The following is a 21,612-nucleotide window of genomic DNA, read 5'->3' on the forward strand; positions in this document are numbered from 1 at the left end:
TGGTTTTATTCAGGGTGTCTGATATGAATAATCTTGATTTCTGACAATGGCTTAAAGTGGTTTATATAATTACTTTCTTCCATTGCTTAGGGAAAAAAAATTATTTTCTGAATAGGTTTGAAACCACATCTTGGTTTTTCTTCCATGAGTAACATTCATCTGAGTTGTAATACTGAGGACACGATATTTAGAAACAAATTTCCCCCCTCATTTTGAAGAGGAAGAACTGAGCTGGTTCCTGCTCTGTTTTGCTTATTTTATCTTACTTTTTAGGTTATGATGTTATTTTAACAGAACATCTCTATCAATTTCTCAGGCCACTCCATTTTATTAATAAGGAAAAGAATCATTAACTGTCAATCAGGATTTGTAGTATCAAAATTCAAGGTCTACTTTATAAATGCTAAGGATCAGAAAATTATCAAAGGAACACTAATAGGCATACTGCAAATGGCTAATGTAATTTTAATTTCTGAACCAAGACGAAAAGTGAAAAGATATGTCTTTCTTTACTGTAGTACCAAAACCTCATTAGGATTTGGTCAGCATGCGGGGAAGTGTAACAGCTGAGGCTTTCTCAGGCAAAATACATTAACATTACAAATGAAACTTGGTCTGAATCTATCTCAAGGAGCATTTCATCTCAGAGGTATAGTAAGAATTACATTAGCAGTGTAGTTATTAAGCTCTGTTGAATAATTCTGTGTTTTAAAAAAAGAAAGTGACCTTTCGTATCTCTCAAAGGGATAATAGCTCTACAGATACATTTAAAATAAAGCTAATTGGGACAGGACAAAAGATTTACAAGATTATGTGAAGAAATTTGGTAATCAGTTGAAAAATGCAAAGTATCTTGGACAAAGCATTTCATTATATTAGACAGATGTCTGACCTTTGTTATTTCCTAATCAAACATCTTCATCTTCTGTTACAGGTTGTAAATGGGGAATGGAGGCCAGGAAAATACTGTTGAAAGTTTTCAGTTTTGCACGACTTTGAAACATGGGCACAATTTGTACCATAGACTCAATAACTAGCATAGCTATTGTTTTTCTTCAATTATCTGACTTACATATTTTTCATGTTTTGACATGTTGAAATCTGGGTATTTTCTGAAAGGCAGTGTCAAAAGAAACATGCTGCAATTCCTATGCTTCTTAGTGGTCATTTGTGAATAACATTACAGTCATATGTGGTAGCATTCAGATGCCTAAATTAACTTAAGTTTAAATCTATAATATTGCTTTAAATGTTTTAAAAAGAGATATCATTGTAATACTGAAAGGAAATGCTATTTTTTTAATGAAAATTTTTTTTGTTTAAAAATTTTCTATTTTGTACTGAGGTATAGGCAATTAACAATGTTGAGATGGATTTGGGTGAACAATGAAGAGACTCAGCCATATATATACAAGGAAACATTATTTTATACAAAGAAGAACTATTAAATGCCAAGCAGTGAAATCAGAGGTAACAGAAAACTGCCAAATCTACTGAATATATTACAGCATTTCAAAGCCAGGAAAGGTTCTATGACAGATTCGTGGTCTTAAAGGATTATTACTCAGGTGCCAAGCCTCTATTTGTCAAAAGCTTCTGGATGACTTTCAGGAGAAGATAATTTACTTACAGTTGATGGGTATTTCAATGATGGAAAAAGTAAAACTATCAGCTTAGCAAAATAGGAAATACAAACAAAAGTCTAAAATTATACTGCCAATCTTAAAGATGCCCAAGAGGTCAAGATCACAAGCATGGATTATAAAAATCAAGTCACAAGAGTCAAAAATCAACTCAGAAGACTAAGTGGGAAGGCACTGGAACTCAGATATCATTTTAATGATGGAGAAAGTGCTGTCTCTAATTACATGAATAAAAATATAGCATCATGAGAATGAAAGCAACTGCAAATACATTTAATTTACTGTTTTATTTTGAAAACATAGCCCGGCGTGCTGCAGAGGAACGGCTGTTGGCCTGTGGTTGATTCAAGCTCCTGGCTGGTCGGGGGCTCCAGTGCTCTCCTCCTCACTGAGCTGCTGCCTGGTGCAGAAGAAGCCATGGCGCTCCGGATCACCAGGAACACGAAGATTAATGCTGAAAATAAGGCTAAGATCAGTATGGCAGGGGCCAAGCGCGTGCCTGTGGCCTCTGTTGCAACATCTAAGCCCGGGCTGAGGCCCCGAACAGCTCTTGGAGACATGGGTAACAAAGTCAGTGAACAACCGCAGGCCAAACTGCCTCTGAAAAAGGAAGCAAAAACTTTAGCTGCTGGAAAAGTTACTGCTAAAAAAGTACCAAAACCTCTGGAAAAGGCTCCTGTACCTGTGCCGGAGCCCCAGCCGGAGCCAGAGCCGGAACTCGAGCCTGTTAAGGAAGAGAAACTTTCCCCGGAGCCTATTTTGGTCGATACTCCCCTCTCCAAGCCCCATGGAAACATCTGGCTGTGCCCCTGCAGAAGAGTATCTGTGTCAGGCTTTCTCAGAGGTAATTCTTGCAGTGAGTGATGTGGATGCAGAAGACGGAGCGGATCCAAACCTTTGTAGTGAATATGTAAAAGATATCTATGCTTATCTAAGACAACTTGAGGAAGAGCAAGCAGTCAAAGCAAAATACCTAATGGGTCATGAAGTCACTGGAAACATGAGAGCCATCCTCATTGACTGGCTAGTGCAAGTTCAAATAAAATTCAGATTACTGCAGGAGACCATGTACATGACTGTTTCCATAATTGATCGGTTCATGCAGGATAACTATGTGCCCAAGAAGATGCTGCAGCTGGTTGGAGTCACTGCCATGTTTGCTGCAAGCAAATATGAGGAAATGTACCCTCCAGAAATCGGTGACTTTGCCTTTATGACTGACAACACCTACACCAAGTTTCAAATCAGACAGATGGAAATGAAGATTCTAAGAGCTTTAAGTTTTAGTCTGGGTCACCCTCTACCCCTGCATTTCCTTCGGAGAGCATCTAAGATTGGAGAGGTTGATGTTGAGCTACATACTCTGGCCAAATATTTGATGGAACTACCTATGCTGGACTACGATATGGTGCACTTTCCTCCTTCTCAGATTGCAGTGGGAGCTTTTTGCTTAGCACTGAAAGTTCTTGATAATGGTGAATGGACACCAACTCTACAGCATTACCTGTCATATACTGAAGAATCCCTTCTTGTTGTTATGCAACACCTGGCAAAGAATGTGGTCATGGTGAACCGTGGGCTTACAAAGCACATGACTATCAAGAACAAGTATGCCACATCTAAGCATGCTAAGATCAGCACTCTAGCACAGCTGAATTCTGCACTAGTTCAAGATTTAGCCAAGGCTGTGGCAAAGGTGTAACTTGTGAACTTTGAAATACTATCTGCAAATAAAATTGGCACCATGTGCCATCTGTACATAGTATATGTTACATTTATTTACTTTTAATAAAGTTGAAGTTCTTTTTACTTATCCTTTAAAAAAAAACATAACAAATACTTAGAAACACACAAAGATCACTGAGATCCAAGATAGATTTACTATCTCTAAATTATTTCACACTAATATGATTCTATTTTGATAGGGTTGTTAAGTTTGAGCTGGGATGACAAATCTGTATTTCAGTAAGACACAACAAATTGTGTTCTTGTGGACAAAATGGAGAAATATGGCCCAGACTACATAGTGTATTAAAGGTTGAATGACTGGCTGATACGGTCTGGTGAGTATGTTGATAGCATCTGGAAAGAGGTTCTAGTGGTTTGTGCGTGATTCTTTCCTATGTCTCCTTCCATGCAGTGTAATTTGTTGGTAACTCGAACACATGGAAACTTTCTTTTAAAACTTGCAGTTATAAAAATGGAGCAGAGATAAAAATACTTTGGAACAAATCAGTATTTGTAAAAAAAAATTGACAGAGTAATGGACTGAATCCAGCAAGATTAATTTTATAAGGGGTAATTAAAAATCCCAAATCTGGGTATATAAACTGAACTTGTTCAGATAAGCTAGTTCATTATTTCTAATCATTTTGTTATGTCTCTCTAAGTCTCAGTTTTCCTATGTGTAAAATGGGAATATTAATACTAACTACTTAATGGTTTGAAGTGAGAGCTCAGCACAGTCTTGGCACATACTAAGTATCAATAGGTGCTGCTGCTGCTGCTGCTGCTAAGTCGCTTCAGTCGTGTCTGACTCTGTGTGACCCCATAGATGGCAGCCCCCCTGGGATTCTCCAGGCAAGAATGCCGGAGTGGGTTGCCATTTCCTTCTCCAATGCATGAAAGTGAAAAGTGAAAAGTGAAAGTGAAGTTGCTCAGTCATGTCCGACTCTAAGCGATCCCATGGACTGCAGCCTACCAGGCTCCTCCGTTCATGGGATTTTCCAGGCAAGAGTACTGGAGTGGGTTGCCATTGCCTTCTCCAATAGGTGCTGCTACTTTCCCAGAAGTCCTGGGACAGACCGAATTCTGCCACTTATAGGGTATTTGACCTTAGGTGAGGTACTTTGGGCTTCCCTGGTGGCTCAGACGGTAAAGAATCCACCTGCAATGCGGGAGACCTGGGTTCAATCCCTGGGTTGGGAAGATCTCCTGGAGAAGGGAACGGTTACCTACTCCAGTACTCTAGCCTGGAGAATTTCATGGACTGTATAGTCCATGGGGTCGCAAAGAGTCAGACACAACTGAGCGACTTTCACTCACTCACTCACATTTAAGTCTTTCCCTGGTAGCTCAGTCGGTAAAGAATTTGCCTGTAGTGCAGGAAACCTGGGTTCAATCCCTGGGTCAGGAAGATCCCCTGGAGAAGGAAATGGCACTCCAGTATCCTTGCCTGGAAAACCCTATGGACAGAGGAGTCTGGCGGGCTGCAGTCCATAGGGTCCCAAAGAGTCTGGCACAACTGAGCAACTATCACTTTCACTTTCTTTTCAAGGTACTTATTCTTTCTAAACCTCATTTTCCTCATTTGCAAGTGGCATAAAAATAGTGCCTTTCTCACAGGTGGTTGTCAGGAAAATTAAATGAGATGATGCATATGAGGCCCTCTTCAAGGTACTTCGCACATTGTGAGCTCCTAGTGAATATTAGCCATCAGAGTGAACATTGGTGCAACTTTCAGAAAAATCCACCTGGACATTAAGTTGAAAAAACTACAGTCTCTTTAGAATATATGGAATTATACTTCTACTCTATTGTATACTAAATCTATGCTACTACTTCAGTTTAAATGTATACTTTCAAGAGGAATATTGGAAAATTGAGGTGAATGTAAAGTCAGATCATGTGAAAAATTGTGGAAGAAATTGGGGACACTTATTTTGGAGAAAAGAAGATTATGATAGAAGAAGCTATTAGAAGGGTTGTCACTGAAAGAGGAATGGGGCTGGCCCTGTTTGGGCCCGAGTTAGAACTGTGACTGTGACACAGATATTTTGCTCCCCTGAAGAAAGACTTCCTTACATGACTGTCTGCAAAGGTAGTGACTTCTCAGTCACTGAAATTTTTTTTAAAGTCTGGAAAGTCATTTGAGGGAGACTTGCCAAGAGGATTCAGGGATTTGAGATGGGATTTGGCTCAGTGATCTTTAAAGGCCAATCCTTTCCTGAGGTTCAGTTGTTGACTTCTTTACAGTGCTTAACATTTAAAACCTTAAAAAAAATCTGCATCCACTCACCTAGTCTTTTCTTCCAAATTATTTGACTGAAGTCACTTACATGAAATGAAAATTGCATATCCCTGACCTTTAAGGGGCTAGAATTTATTTCCTTCCCTGCTCTTATCTGGGTAAATGGATTTGCAGAATCTGTGCATGCCAATCATACTTGTGTTTCTTTTGGAATAGGGAAGTGGATAAAATGATAAAGGAATTGTCAGGTCACAGGATTTCTGATGGCTCAGCTTTAGTTGCTAGCAATGTTCCTGTCTCACCTAATATCAATATTAGCTAATAGGCATGCAAATATTGAGTATATGGTTCACAGACAAGCTGGTTATTGCAGAGGGCAGAGGATTCTTGGAACAATGTATGTACAGAAAAAAAATTGTGTTGACATTTATCTAACTCAGCATAATATTTTGCTTCCAAGTGGTTTAACTTTTCTTTGATTTTTTAGTTCATGCCTCCTGGCCTTAGAATTTTGTGCTGAAAAACTCAAGGACCAATCCTCTGCTTTTACATTGATTAACAAATAAATCATGAGTGGCTCTGAAGGACAATGAAGGGAACTCCTCCAGTGGGTACAATCCTTATGGTGAACTTTACCAGGAAGGTGACATGACATCAGCTCTACACCAGCTCACAGGTAATAGCTAAAAGTTTGGCCATTTGGTGAAGGAATCTGGAAAGAATAGGATTGGAGGTTTGCTGATAAGGAGGATTGGGGAAGAATTATGTGCATGTATCTCTTGAAATGGGCCTAGCCTGTGGGAATATTAATATCCCATGTGAATTTTCACCACATGTTCAATAACCAGGTAAACCAGATGACTCACCATTGACGTCAATCAGCTTCTTTCCCTAGTGACCTTACTGTGTCAATGAGCTTATAAACAATAGTGCATCATAGCAGTGATGATGATTGGATATGCCTCCATAAAGAAATTGATTGCCTCTCTCTGAGGTTGACCTGGCTCTCCCACTACTGCTAAATGCCAATCAGCCAGATGTAGAGACCATTAGAAAGCTCTCCATATTGTATAACAATGAGAGGGCAGCCTACCTGCTGGTTGCTTATATTGAGTCCTTTCCATTATAGAGTGAACAGTATTCTGTCCTCACTGGAGTAAACACAATCTGGTTCTGGTTTGTTTTCCTGGGCCATTTTGCTGAGACTGTTGACTTAATGCCTTATTTACATCTTACCTTATTATACCATGTGTTCTCATAGAATATTGTTTTTATCAAGAAACTCATTTCACAGCAAAATAATTAAGGCCAGTGCTCTTGGGTTTCACTAGTAATTCCATAAAACCTTCACTCAAAGGCCCCCCAACTTATAGCATAGCAGAATGATCCAAGGAACCAACTTACTGAATCAGCTGGGAAATAATGCATTTTGACATTAGGATGGTATCCTTCAGTATAAAATATACAATATTATCTGAACTAGTGACTAATATGTGATGCTGTTTCTCCCCAAACCAGGACATATTGGTCCAGAAATCAAGGAGTACAATGTAGCTGGTATTTCTTATTACTATGCTGAATGACCAAAGCACAAAATTTTCCTTCCCAAGTCCAAGTCCTGCTAGCCTGAAGGTCTTATTATTCAGTGGATAAATATTCCATTGGGGGAGACATTTGAACTGAAATTTGGGATGTTAAGACTGCCATTTGGCTTTTTGGGCTCCTCCTGCCAATGGACCAGGAAGAAAAATAAAGTTTACTAGAGTGGTTAACTATGAGTTTCTAAGATGGAGCTCAGGAATTCCTCTGGAGTACCTCCTACTATTGTGATATCCAGTGCCAAAAGTTGATGGCAGACCACTGCTGCTACTGCTGCTAAGTCATGTCAGTAGTGTCTGACTCTGTGCGACCCCATAGATGGTGGCCCACCAGGCTCCGCCGTCCCTGGGATTCTCCAGGCAAGAATACTGGAGTGGGTTGCCATTTCCTTCTCCAATGCATGAAAGTGAAAAGTGAAAGTGAAGTCGCTCAGTCGTGTCCGACTGTTAGCGACCCCATGGACTGCAGCCTACCAGGCTCCTCCGTCCATGGGATTCTCCAGGCAAGAGTACTGGAGTGGGGTGCCATTGCCTTCTCCGATGGCAGACCACAGCAACCCTATATAGCAAGTATCGCCAAGGTTCAGACCTACTCAGGGATTAGGCTTTTGATCAGCCTGTTAGCCAAAGAACCATGACCAGCTGAGGAGCTGTCTGAGCATGAATGAAGGAGGAAGAAAGTGATCAATGCCACAGATAATCTCAGAAGCAATTGCAGAAATGGAAATGATTGTCCCTGCTCACAGTTTCTTCCTTATTATTTTATGTATATAATCATATATTAATTTTTTCTTTATTAATATAAGTCTCGTTTGGGGAGAAACAGCATCACGTATTAGTCACTAGTTCAGATAATACAATATTATATACAATTTTATATATATACAATATACAATTTTACACTGAAGGGTACCACCCTAATGTCAAAAGGCATTATTTCCCAGCTGACTCAGTAAATTGGTTACTTGGATCATTCTGCTATGCTGTAAGTTGGGTGCTTTTGAGTTAAGGTTTTGTGGAATTACTAGTGAAACCCAAGAGCACTGGCCTTAATTATTTTACTGTGAAACGAGTTTCTTCATGACCCAGATAACCACGTTGGTGTGACCACTCACCTAGAACCAGACATCCTGGAATGTGAAGTCAAGTGGGCCTTGGGAAGCATCACTACAAACAAGGCTAGTGGAGGTGATAGAATTCCAGTTGAGCTATTTCAAATCTTAAAAGATGATGCTGTGAAAGTGCTGCACCCAATATGCCAGCAAATTTGGAAAACTCAGCAGTGGCCACAGGACTGGAAAAGCTCTGTTTTTTTCCCAATCCCTAAGAAAGGCAATGCCAAAGAATGCTCAAACTACTGCACAATTGTACTCATCTCACACTCGAACAAAGTAATGCTCAAAATTCTCCAAGCTAGCCTTCAACAGTATGTGAATGGAGAACTTCCAGATGTTCAAGCTGGATTTAGAAAAGTCAAAGAAACCAGAGATCAAATTGCCAACATCTGTTGGATCATCAAAAAAGCAATGGAGTTCCAGAAAGACATCTACTTCTGCTTTATTGACTATGCCAAAGCCTTTGACTGTGTGGATCACAATAAACTGTGGAAAATTCTGAAAGAGATGGGAATACCAGACAACCTGACCTGCCTCTAGAGAAACCTGTATGCAGGTCAAGAAAAAAGTTAGAACTGGACACGGAACAACAAACTGGTTCCAAATCGGGAAAGGAGTACGTCAAGGCTGTATATTGTCATCCTGCTTATTTAACTTTTATGCAGAGTACATCATGAGAAATGCTGGACTGGATGAAGTAGAAGCTGGAATGAAGATTGCCGGGAAAAATATAAATAACCTCAGATATGCAGATGACACCACCCTTACGGCAGAAAGTGAAGAACTAAAGAGCCTCTTGATGAAAATGAAAGAGGAGAGTGAAAAAGTTGGCCTAAGACTCCACTTTCAGGAAACTAAGATCATGGCATCTGGTCCCATCCCTTCATGGCAGATAGATGGGGAAACAGTGACAGACTTTATTTTCTTGGGCTCCAAAATCACTGCAGATGGTGACTGCAGCCATGAAATAAAAAGATGATTGCTCCTTGGAAGACAAGTTATGACCAATCTATACAGCATATTAAAAAACAAAGATATTACTTTGCCAACAAAGGTCCGTCTAGTGAAAGCTATGGTTTTTCCAGTAGTCATGTATGGATGTGAGAGTTGAACTATAAAGAAAGCTGAGTGCCGAAGAATTGATGCTTTTGAACTGTGGTGTTGGAGAAGACTTTTAAGAGTCCCTTGGACTGCAAGAAGATCCAACCAGTCCATCCTAAAGGAAATCAACCTTGAATATTCATCGGAAGGACTGATGTTGAAGCTGAAACTCCAATACTTTTGCCACCTGATGCTAAGAACTGACTCATTAGAAAAGACCCTGTTGCTGGGAAAGATTGAAGGTGGGAGGAGGAGGGGACGACAGAGGATGAGATGGTTGGATGGCATCACTGACTCTATGGACATGAGTCTGAGTAAACTCTGGGAATTGGTGATGGACAGGGAGGCCTGGTGTGCTGCAGTCCATGGAGTTGCAAACAGTTGGATACTATTGAGTGACTGAACTGAACTGATTGATCAGATAATCAATAACCAACTGAATAACCTACAGTTAAATTCTAAAATAAATAAGTACAAAGGAACCACAGAGTTTTCTTAGAATTTTCCTTTCTCTACCAGCCTGCATGCTGGTTTTAATTACTTAAGGTGAACATGTTTTCTCTAGGTGAAAATCCTATGAGAAAATCATTTATTGAAAGTGGCAAATTGTCCCATTTAGGAAAATTTGTAATTGTCATGTAAGCTAAGGTGACTGGGATGACTTTTATTTTTTACAAGGAAAAAACTGTTTTCAATCCATTAACCATGTTGTTAGGTCCCACTTAGGTGACAAAAATAATAATATAATTTGACTCAAATTCTGAATGGATTAAATAATAAAAACATATAAAGAAAGTAATAACAAAATAAGAAAATACAGGCATCTATTTGATCTTGCAAAGGTACAGTACCTCTGAGCATAAAACAAAGGAAGAACTCACAAAAGGAAATGTGGCAATATTTGAGTACATAAAAATGACAGTCTGTTGCAGAGAAGGTCACCAGAAACAAAATTAAAAAGAAGACTACAAACTGAGAGGAGCATTTGTGACATATATGGTAAGCAAAGGTATAATATATAAAACTTACAAAGACTGCTTACAAATCAATAAAAAAGATTGAACTTAAATAGAAAAATGGTCAAAGAGTGTCGGTGAAAAATTCACACACCAACAGGAGAAGGAACAATATAGCTGGTAAATATATGTGAAAAATTATTGCGTTACTGAAAGAAGCTCTTTTGTCCCTTTTCTGCTTGCTCATTCCTGTTCCTCTCTAACCCTAAAAGAATCTAATTATAGGAATGAGATCACTAGACAATTTGACTTTACTCCTGACTTATATTCTACTGAATGCACACCATGCCATGCCTAACCTGTGAATTCTTTCCCTAGATTAAAAGAAGAATGAATAATTAAATAGTTAAGCATGAGCAGCTATGTACCCCCAGCAGCCCCCTTTGCAATCCTGCAGGCAGATGACATGGGCAAGATGACATCTGAAGAAAAGATAAAGAGGAGTCAGCCAGTCTGTGCACAGTGAAGAATGATGCAGAATCTAAGCTTGTACCTTGGTAATTCACTGATATTCTTTCCCCCCTTTCCCTTCAAAAACTCTCATGGCTGAGCAGAATCTGGGGAGTTGGTTCTGGCACATGAGTCCTCCTTCTCTTCAGATTGCTGGCCTTCTGATTAAAGCAAACTTTTCTTTCTACCAACACTTGGCTCTCCATTATTGGCTTTTGAGTGGTGAGCAGCTGAACATGAGTTTGGTAACATTACTAAAAAAAAAAATACTATACATTTAAAAAATATTAACACAGTTGCATTTTTCTCTTTTACAAAAATGGCAAATACATGAAGCATTATAATTTAGAAAGTTATGAAATAAGTACTCATAAACTGCTGATAGCAATTGATAAAAATTTTTTAAGGAATTTGTGCACTATTCACCAAAACCTTTAAAAATGCACATGCTATGTAATCCAATGATTTCAATTTTAGAAAAGCATCATAGAAAATTAAAAGGAGATGCATATTCATTCTAAAATTACTGTTGTTGTTCAGTCACTAAGTTGTGTCTGACTCTTTGTGACACAATGGACTGGAGCATGCCAGGCTTCCCTGTCCTTTACTATCTCATAGAGTTTTGTCAACAGAGAAGGCAATGGCACCCTACTCCAGTACTCTTGCCTGGAAAATCCCACGGACGGAGGAGCCTGGTAAGCTGCAGTCCATGGGGTCTCGAAGAGTTGGACACAACTGAGCGACCTCACTTTCACTTTTCACTTTCATGCATTGGAGAAGGAAATGGCAACCCACTCCAGTGTTCTTGCCTGGAGAATCCCAGGGACGGGGGAGCTTGGTGGGCCGTCTATGGGGTCACACAGAGTCAGACGTGACTGAAGCGACTTAGCAGCAGCAGCAGCAGCAGAGTTTTCTCAAACTCATGTCCACTGAGTTGGTGATGTTATCCAATCATCTCATCCTTTGTCACCCCCTTCTCCTCCTGCCCCCAATCTTTCCCAGCATTAAGGTCTTTTCCAATGAGTTGGCTCTTTGCATCAGGTGGCCAAAGTATTTGAGCTTCAGGTGTAGCATCAGTCCTACTAGTGAATATACAGGGTTGAATGATTAATAACATTGAATACTTGAGAAACAGTGCCTAATATCCAAAAGTAAATAATATATAATCCAAACAGTAGAATATATTATATATTATATGGTTACTTAAGTTGTGCTGTCAGAGACTTTAATGACTTGAAAAAATATTAATACTAAGGAAAAAATAAAAGCAGGTTACAAATTATAATCCCGGTTTTGCAGCACAGACGCAATGAAATGCCAAGAAGGAAATACCTCAACATGAGGAGGGTTCCCTAGTGATTTTATGTTCTTCCTGATAGTCTTCAATATTTTCCAAAATGTTAACAGTAAACATGCTTTATTGTTATAATCAGAACACATGAAACAGGATAGAGGGAGAGAAGGAGAGAGAGAGAAAGGGACTTGCACATTTTACGTGGAAATGTTTATTAAAGGGACATTAGGATAGTGCCACAGGCAATTCAGGTCAACTTACATTGGGTCCGCCTGGTAGATTTCTCTAGGTGCTCAATTAAAATAAATCTGGGTGCTCCTTTTGAAGAACAGGATAACTCATCCATTCACAGAATTTTAGAGGAAGGGATCCCCAACACTGAGGAAGCTGTAATGTTCGTCTTGCTCACCACTTGGTGCCCACCACCCAACTCAACATGTTTTTGAATGAAAGAAAAAGACTACCCCAGTTATCGTACAGATGGAAAACCTGCTTCTTCCAGAACAAAAGGGCTTACTTGTCCAAGGTTGCACAGTTATCCCCGTTAAGTAACAGCAGCAGCATCCATGATCCCTCACTACTGATTTCAACGCGCACCACATCTACTTGTCAGGCATTCTCGGGTGCTTAACAGTGTATCAACTTACTTAACCCGCATAACAACCTATGGGTTAGGAATTGTCATTATTCTCGTCAAGTAAGTTAGAATACTGAGTCATAACCTGGATCTAAATTTCATTCCCCTTTTCTTCCCCGCCATTTGATGCTCATCCAAATCACCCCCAAATTCGATCTGACGCCAGCTAGTTGGATTCTTACGAAAGGATGCTCCTGTGGCTCATCTGGGTGTGTTTGTGCGTGACGCGGGAAGTAGGAAGCATTTAAAGACCGGCCGCCGGAAAACAATGTCCCGAGGTCTTGGATTTTACTCTGGCTCTCCCGGGGCGCCCCTCCTGGTGGGCAGAGGGGACCGGGGACGGGAGACACCCCGGGCCCTCTCCCTCTCTACAGTGTAATGAAGCTCCAGCCCCGGGCGACCACGCGGCACCCCAGGACCGGAGGGGCTGGGCCGCAGACCCCGCCTGCTGCACCTGCTCCCGGGCTCCCGCGTCCCCGCCCCGCGTCCCGCCTCCGCGCCGCGCCCGCGCCCCGCGGTCCCTCCCTCCGGCGTGACGGGAGCACGGGCGCCGGCCGCCGGGGCCGCGAGCACAGCGGAGCTGTCAGCTGTGAGCTGAGCGCGCAGCCCTAGCGGCCCGGTAGCAGAACGCGCCCCACCCCGGGAGGCTGCTTTCCAGCCGGCCGGCGGGCCGACCGCAGCGGGAAGGAGATGCTGTTCCTCCGCCCGGGGCCGGCGCGGGGGAGGGGCCGGGGGCGGCCGGCCAGGGCTCCCCACAGCGGACTCTCGCCGCCCTGGAGCCCCGCCTGGATCTGCTGCTGGGCACTCGCCGGCTGCCAGGCGGCCTGGGCTGGGCTGGGGACTTGCCCTCCACCTCCGGCCGCCCGCTTCCTCCTTGCCTGGAGGTGAGCCGCACCTGCTCTGCTCCAGGTTTCAAACCTGGAGTTTGCGGGGGGTGGGGGTGGGGGAGAGTGGGGGACGGGAGGTGAGGGATGAGGGTCGTGCCCATTTACTGCTCTCTGCTGTCACCTCTTTCCTTCCTGAGAGGACCGGGCTTTTCGTTTGTTTCCAGGGATGAAGTTGCCCGCCCCGAGAAGCTGGCCGAGAGAGGATGTGTGGCTTTGCTGGCTTTGAGGGGATGCTTTCTGCACTCCTGTGTTTTGAGGGTTCTGAAGGACTTTGCGGCGCTTTTCTGGAGTGCCAGGCTTGAGGACCTGGGGCCGAGGGGAGTTTTCACCAAGGGCAGGGGACCGGGGAAAGCCCTGCCAGTGGGGTTTAGAGAGCCGGCACTGCCGCCGAGGGCTTCCAGCTCCCCCTTCGCCACTCCCCAGTGTGTACAAACCCTTTCCTTTGCACTCAGCGTCCTGATAAGGCCCCGGGGACTTGCCAAGCCAGTGTGTGGTGTCGCTTGGCATCCTTTTGGCAAAACATGGACGTGAATTAGGAAGAAAAAGAATGTGTACTTAGGGAAGAGGTGGGTTGGTGATCTAGAAAATTAGAAAAGACAGAGTTAATGTACTCCTTTTGGGAGATGTTCATCAGCTGGCTGAAGCACTACTACTGTGTATTTTGAAGTTTGAGATTATCGTTGATATACAGCCAAGAAAGATAAATAGGAGTGATGAGATTTTTTTTCCCTGCATTTGGGAGAACTGTACTTAATAATGCCAAAATGTACAGGGGATGTCATTGGTAGCTGTACTGGGTGTTTATCTTCCCCTTTAGTGTTCCAGAAAGTCCATCCTCTTAATGAAAATCAATGAGGGGAAGGAAGCAACATTTCTGACCTACTTTGAGTGATTATGTTGAGGAGGATGTGAGCAGTGAATACTGTTTTAGGAAGATTGCTAGGAATCAGGGTGATGGGTCATTTTATTTTAATGTAACAAAAATGGGTTAGTTAATATCCCCTCTGGGAAGCAAGACCAGACCTTGTTCCTTTGTGTCACTTTTGAATTTTACCCAGGCTCGAATTATAGAATATCTGCATTCTAGACCTCATCCATCATCCATATATTTCACCTTCCTCTCCCACAGTCTCAGTCCTAGGACAGACTGAAATGAAAGAGATTCAGATCAAAGGCATGTATACCAGCACACAGTAGTGTTATAATTGGGGAAATCAGGGCAAGAGCTCAGCGAACAGCTGTGGTTTAATTTCAGAGTTTATTAGGATAATTAGTTGTTTAATCTGTGTTCTGTCACCTGGGAATAGTCCATTCTTCCAGGCTTCCAGAAAAAGCCCACTTCTTGGTCATCTTCAGATTGAGTAGTTGTAACAGGACAAACTGAAAACCTTGCCTCCAGCCCCTAGTCCCAATTATGCAAAACATTTTTTTTTCCTTAAGTGAAAAGTCAGATTCTTGTAAAATTAATTCTTAGTGATGGAGGCTTTACTTGAAACAGGTGAAAGTGAGGGCTAGTGAGGGGGTGGTGGCCACTAGAGCTAGACCGATCCTTTAGGTGAGCACATGTTCTGTCCATGCAGACCCGGACAGAATGGAGTTTGCACCCTGAGACAGATATAGTGAAACCAGAGGCAGGGGGTTGACTGAAGGTCCCAGAAGGCTGTGTTCAGTTAATTATAGTGAGTTTACAAATTTCACTTGACTCAGTTCCTTGATGTTTCAAATTCGAATTGATGGGAATAAATAAAATGATAGGAGGATGCTCCTGAACATGCCTGTGGCTTGTGTTTTTAGAAATGGTGACGCGCAGATCCAGTTATGTTCTGATGACTGACGAACAGTTAGTAGATGTTTAACTGGGAGTTAGGGGTTCCTTTGGCCGGGCCAGGGGGCTGAATCTGCTCTTTGGCCTCTGGTCTAACCCACTGAGCTAATTTATAGAATTGATTATTGTTTCTCTCTAACTTTGTTTGTTTTTTTTTTTGGCTTTTTTTTTTTTTAATTTTATTTTATTTTTAAACTTTACAATATTGTGTTAGTTTTGCCAAATATCGAAATGAATCCGCCACAGGTATACATGTGTTCCCCATCTAACTTTGATTTTAAGAGGGATGTGAGAATGGAGGAGTTTTTCAGGCTTTGAGGGTAAGAGTTGGCTGGTGCTTATGTGTGGGGAGGGGCCTTCCTGTGAGATAACAGCTATGGAATGTGGGCCAAACTCTTGTAAATAAAGATGTAACACTAAAAAGTAACTTTTTGTGTCCACTCCTGCCTGTTAATCCCTTTCCACTCTTTATTAACAGAAAAGGAATGCCCCACATGAGGGATAGCACCATGTGGTGGGGAGGACAGTGAGAGCCCTGAAAGTGAGAGAGGGGCATGAGGCTGGAAACTAAAGCCGGCTCTTAATGACAAGGAGAGGATGTTGAAGGGAAAATCTGCAGGTAATTCTAAACCTCATGGCCGCCAGTACTTTCAGCCTCATCCTCATTTATCAGTATTTTTATAAAAAGTCATTGTATTTAACTAAATCACATAGACTCTCATTTTCCTTGCCTAGTTTTGGCAGAGGAGAAGCAGAGAAAGCTGGCCTGGGAAGAATCTTTTTATGATCCCCTGAGTTCGCAAGAGAGTGGCTGGGACACATGCAAAGTTTCACTTAAGATTCTTTGCAGAGGATTGGACTCTGGGTGAAACTCATATAATACAGCTTCCTTTGTCAAAGTCATTGATTATGGAGCAGAGAAGGGGAGAAAATTGATTCCTTTGGAATGCTCAGCTGGGGATCCAGTCAGTAGGGTGGACGCACAAGCGCAGACAGAAAGAGGAGACAGTAATAACAGTACAGTCAGTGTGCCAGCAGTTGAAGGACACCAGCAGGATGTGACTTTGATAAATGGCGTTTAAATTAAAACAACAACAGCAAAAAACAGTGAGGACTAAACATCAGAAAGTATAGAATTAATTTTCTTCAAACTATTTAAGGGGGAACTTAAAAGGATAAATATCTTCTAGGTTTCTGGGTATCTGCTTTACATTTGTAAAATGATAGTGATAAAAAGAGATCTGCCTGTCTCAATTGTGAGCATGAATATGAGTTAAAAGTATGAGTTAAAGGAAACTTTATAAATATATGAAAGTTGATGATTGCTAGCTGAGTAAACCTTGATCCTGATGTTTCAGGAAGGGATCTACAGAGAAACTTTAGAGGTTCAGAGAAAATAGTCTTATCCAAGAATTGAATACAATGGAATTTTTGACTCATTAATGGGACTGCCAGAGGAACAAAAAGATAAAAGCCAACAGATGATTCAGAGTTGGAGTAAGGTATTAGAAGAGAGAGTGTATGAGAGAAAAGTGCATAAAAAGAACAGAACTAACTGAATTATGTATGCATTATTTAAATTTGGAAAATTAAATCACAAACTCGCTTGATTCTTACTTCACTGTTCTACATTCCTACATAATATAATTTTTCTGGTTTCTCTGAATCCTGATTGAATCATGACTTTTTGGCCAATGGTTTTTATTCCACCATTACTGAGTTTAAACCGTTACTGTGCCAGGAAAAATGTCAGCTGATGTGAAATTCCAAATTAAAAAAGTAAAATTTAATTGGGTAAGGATGAGTCAGATATGGAAACTAACAATTGCGGTGAAGTGATTTGTCGCCATGAAAGAAGAAAGGGGCCGTAAATCTAGTGGAAAGGATCAAAAAAGGCCCTGCAGAAGAGGTGAAGGAGTCTGGAAAGATGAGTAGGAGTTTGCCAACCAAACAAGGGTCAGATGTGAGGTTGGGCTAGTTTGGGGGAAGACATTTTTGATGTAGAGCGCAGATTGAAAATGAGCAGCTCAGAACAGTTCCTCTCTAATCGGATATAACCAGAGTGCTGCATGCTCTGAGGAGCCTGATGAGAGATGAGCCTGAGAGGCAGACAGAAGCTGATCACAGAGGACCTTCCATCCTGCTAAGAAGCTGCTCTTCATTTGGTAGGTGATGGGAAGCCATAGAAGGATTTAAAAATCATGGGTAACAAAATATAGTTTGGCAACAGTATGGAGGTCACATAGGAGTGGGGCATAGAAAGAGGTGAGGCCTGCCAGGAGCAGTTGTAAGCGTCCAGGTAAAGGATGACAGAACCTCAATTGAGGAGTAGTTGTGAAGATGGAAAGAGGGAAGGTAGAACTGCCTGTGGGTAGATGTGGAGGGTGAGGGAATGGAAGGTTCTGCTTTGTCTAGAGGGTGCCTCCAGCCTCCATGAGGAGGAGTATGAGGAAGAGGAGATAAGGAGCTTGGTTCTGGAGAGCCAACCTTTCAAGGGTTGGCCTAGGCAGTTAGGTGGCAGGCCCTTTGGCTCAGGCCGTGGGCTAGGCTGGAGTGGAGACATGGAGCTCACCTGAATGAAAGGCATGGTTGACACTGCTGGGTTGCATGAGATCATCCAAGGAGTGAGCACAAGAAGTGAAAGATCGAACTTGGGTTTTCACTGACGTTAAAGGGGGCAGAAACTGAGAAGTACCCAAAGGAAACAGATAAGGAATAGCGGGTTTCAGGGAAACACAATAGTGTGGAATTAGGGGGAAAAGGAGAAGTGCTTTGATGAAGGAGGGGGTTCGTTGTAGTGTCAGTGGTCCAAAGAAATTCAAATAAGATGAGACCCGAAAAGAGAAGTTTAAATTTGACGGTTAGCTCACTGGTGCTCTTGCCCGAGTGGTTCCTGTGGAGTGGTGGGATGGTACCAACTGGCAGGTGGGGAGGTAGTGATGGCATGTATGTATGCTAAGTTGCTTCTGTGGTGTCTGACTCTCTACGGACTATACCCCACCAGGCTCCTCTGTCCATGGGATTCTCTAGGCAAGAATACTGGAGTGGGTTGCCATGCCCTCCTCCAGGGGATCTTCCTGACCCAGGGATCAAAGCTGCATTTCTGATGATTACTTTCATTGGCAGGGGGGTTCTTTACCACTGGCGCCACCTGGGAAGCCCTATAGCGATGGAGTGGAGTTTTATCATTATAGTATTCTAAGATTTGCTAAGAAATTGGGTCATTCATGTCAGAAGTCAGAAGTCTTGTAAATGGTCCTGTTTTCTGTTTGAGACTTTGATGGGAATAGTTGAGAAATAACCTTTAACCTTTCTGTAGGAAGTCTCTGAAGGTCATGGGCTGTGGGTTAAGGGCCTAGGGAGTGTAAAGCCACACTGTCACTGAAGAAGTTAGGACTTGGCTTCTGTTTTCAAGCAGTGAACATAATTAATCTTGCGTGCTATGCTTGTGAAGGTGAATTTTCCATTTCAAGTTCTTATGCTCAGAACCATTTCTCATGTTTTAGGCAAATGTGAGCAAGTATTCACACCATCAATATTTACAATGTAAAACCAAGAGTTGACAGATCTGTGAAGTGTCATATTTTAGCACAAGGGATAGAAATAGAGCATAGTATAGAGTGGCACGTTTTCCTATCAGAGTGTATTCTTTAGCAGTGCCTTGGATCCTAGAATAATTCTTGCTTATTGCAAAAAAAAGTTAAATTTTGGTGGTCGTCTCCTTCTCCCTGAAGAAAGTGTTAGTCGCTCAGTTGTGTCTGTCTCTTTGAGACCCCATGAGCTGTAGCCCACCAGGCTCCTCTGTCTATGGGATTCTTCAGACAAGAATACTGGAGTGGGTTGCCATTTCCTTCTCCAGGGGATCTTCTCAACCCAGGGATCAAACCTGGGTCTCATGCATTGCAGATTCTTTATCATCTGAGCCACTGGGGAAGCACCCCCCTGAAGAAACCAAGGATAATTCTTATCCCTTTTTGCCTTTCTTAATTGAAGTTATATGTAATATTTCAACATTAAACACATTTATTATGTACTCATGTACCAGGTACTAGCAGTAAAATGTTGAATAAAATGTGTGGTCTTCCCCACGTTGAGCTTTATAATCTCATGTGGGCAGACTCAAAGCAACACCGTATATCAGGTAATTACATTTGTCATAAGTTGTGATGGGAACTGTGTGCAGTGGGTGTACATAGCCTTTTTAGTCTGGTTGGAGTGGGAGGGATTCCCCAAAAAAGAGATTTTAAGCTGAGACCCACAGCATGAGTACGAGGCTGTGGGTGGTGATGATAGGGCATCTCATCCAGAGGAAACCATTTACTCCTGGATCAGTTCCTATGACCTGCTTCCCAGTGGCCCAGGTGGTGAGGAATTCGCCTGCCAAGCAGGAGATGCAGGTTGGATCCCTGGGTCAGGAAGATCCCCTGGAGAAGGAAATGGAAAACCACTCCAGTAGTCTTGCCTGGGAAATCCCAGGGATTTAGGAATCTGGTGGGCTGCAGTTCATGGGATCACAAGAGCCAGACTTGACTTCGCAACTAAACCACCACCATGTCTAACCCTTCCTAGAGTACTAAACACAGACAGACTTTTCACTGTTCCAGCCTGTTGCTTGCTCTGGGGCATCCATACCCTGTTCTACAAAATCTTCACACACACAGACCTATCCTGCAAGGCTGGGTGAGTTGTACCCAGCCGTGGGGCCACATAAGAGTGGGAGTCCATGCAGTGATCAGGGTGCCCAGCCAGCTGCCCTGACGCAGGTCTGTATCCATCCAGAGGAAAGAGGGCCTTTGTCTGCGTCATATGCCCAGAGCCGGTTCCATTTTCTGAGTCACTCAGAGGTGCATGAATGCCTTACCAGAGGCTCTGAACACCTGCCCCTCCAACCCACCCAACATGAGATAGACTCATTAGGGCAGGCATTTCATCCTATTCAGCAAATGGTGATTAACTGTCTTCTTGTTTAAGGCACTTTAGGGGTTTTAGAAATGAGTAAGGTACAGGTCCTCTTCTCTGGGGGCACTAATCACTGCCTTGAAAATATTATAGAGTGAGTGACTTCCACTCTTTTCAGCTATAAAAAGGAATTGATCTTTATAACACATTTAATCCTAATTGACACCTTCTCTTAATTGTACCAGATTTAAGACTCTGAAACAAAAGCCCAGGGATCAGAATATATTGAAGTTTATTCTCAAGTCAATTTACAGCTCTGGAATTCAGGATGTTATTTAACCTATTTAAAACTTCACTTTTATTAGGTTCTTTCCCCTTAGTCCATGGCTCTCAAAATGTGATCCTAACACTAGGACTGTCAATATTCCCCAGGCACTTGTTAGAAATACAGGTTATTGGATCCTGCACACACCCTCCTGAATCAGAAACTCTGAGTTTGAGGCCCAGCAATCTGTCACAACCAGCCCTGTACAGGATTATGAGGCAGGCTAAAGGTGGAGACCACTGCCCTAGGTATAAAGTGAGGGATACAGTTTAATTGTCTGAAACCCAGGGACCTGTTCTGTTGTTAGAATTTCTTCAACTGTAACTCTTGCTAACTTCCTGCTTCTGCAGGGCATCTTTGTTACTGTTGTTTAGTTGCTAAATTGTGCCTACTCTCTGCAACCCCATGGATGGTAGCACGCCAGACTCATCAGTCTTTGGGATTTTTCAGGCAAGAGTACTGGAGTAGGTAACCATTTCCTTTTCCAGGGGATCTTCCTGATCAGGGATCAAACTTGTGTCCCCTCCATTGGCAGGCAGATTCTTTACCACTGAGTCACCAGGGAGGCCCACTTAGGGATATCTAGCATTAATGTTTTAGCACACTTCCTACCTATATATTTTCTTTTCCTTTTTAGCTATAAGTGAGTGCATAGTTTATGTAGATATTGTATCTTTTTCTCTCTTATTTAAGCATTTCCCAATGATATTAATGTTTCTTTATAGGTATTTTTTGTAATACTTATAAAATATTTTAATATATGATATATTGCAAAATATAGCATCATTTGAGTATCTGTCATTGTCTACTTATGAGCCTTTTACTTCAGCCTTTCATTGAAAATGCCCTTTC

At 42.1% G+C, this 21,612-nt stretch overlaps 2 protein-coding genes across 2 annotated transcripts in view; both read left to right on the top strand.

Moving 5' to 3' along the window:
• Nucleotides 1-1,335: 1,335 nt before the first annotated feature.
• Nucleotides 1,336-11,080, top strand: LOC132345077 (G2/mitotic-specific cyclin-B1-like). The gene is given in 3 exon segments (XM_059885837.1): nucleotides 1,336-2,414; nucleotides 2,416-6,289; nucleotides 10,762-11,080. Coding segments are annotated over 2 exon segments (1,284 nt in total). The 5' UTR covers nucleotides 1,336-2,060; the 3' UTR covers nucleotides 3,346-6,289; nucleotides 10,762-11,080.
• A 2,315-nt stretch (nucleotides 11,081-13,395) lies between these two features.
• The window catches only part of ELAPOR2 (endosome-lysosome associated apoptosis and autophagy regulator family member 2), a 221,166-nt gene continuing 212,949 nt past the window's right edge, over nucleotides 13,396-21,612 (top strand). Inside the window, 2 exon segments of the mRNA NM_001046238.4 lie at nucleotides 13,396-13,656; nucleotides 13,659-13,708. Of these exon segments, the coding sequence (NP_001039703.2) occupies nucleotides 13,515-13,656; nucleotides 13,659-13,708 (192 nt within the window). The 5' untranslated portion in view covers nucleotides 13,396-13,514.

The sequence above is a fragment of the Bos taurus genome, chromosome 4, assembly GCF_002263795.3.
Source record: "Bos taurus isolate L1 Dominette 01449 registration number 42190680 breed Hereford chromosome 4, ARS-UCD2.0, whole genome shotgun sequence".
Lineage (NCBI taxonomy): Eukaryota > Metazoa > Chordata > Mammalia > Artiodactyla > Bovidae > Bos > Bos taurus.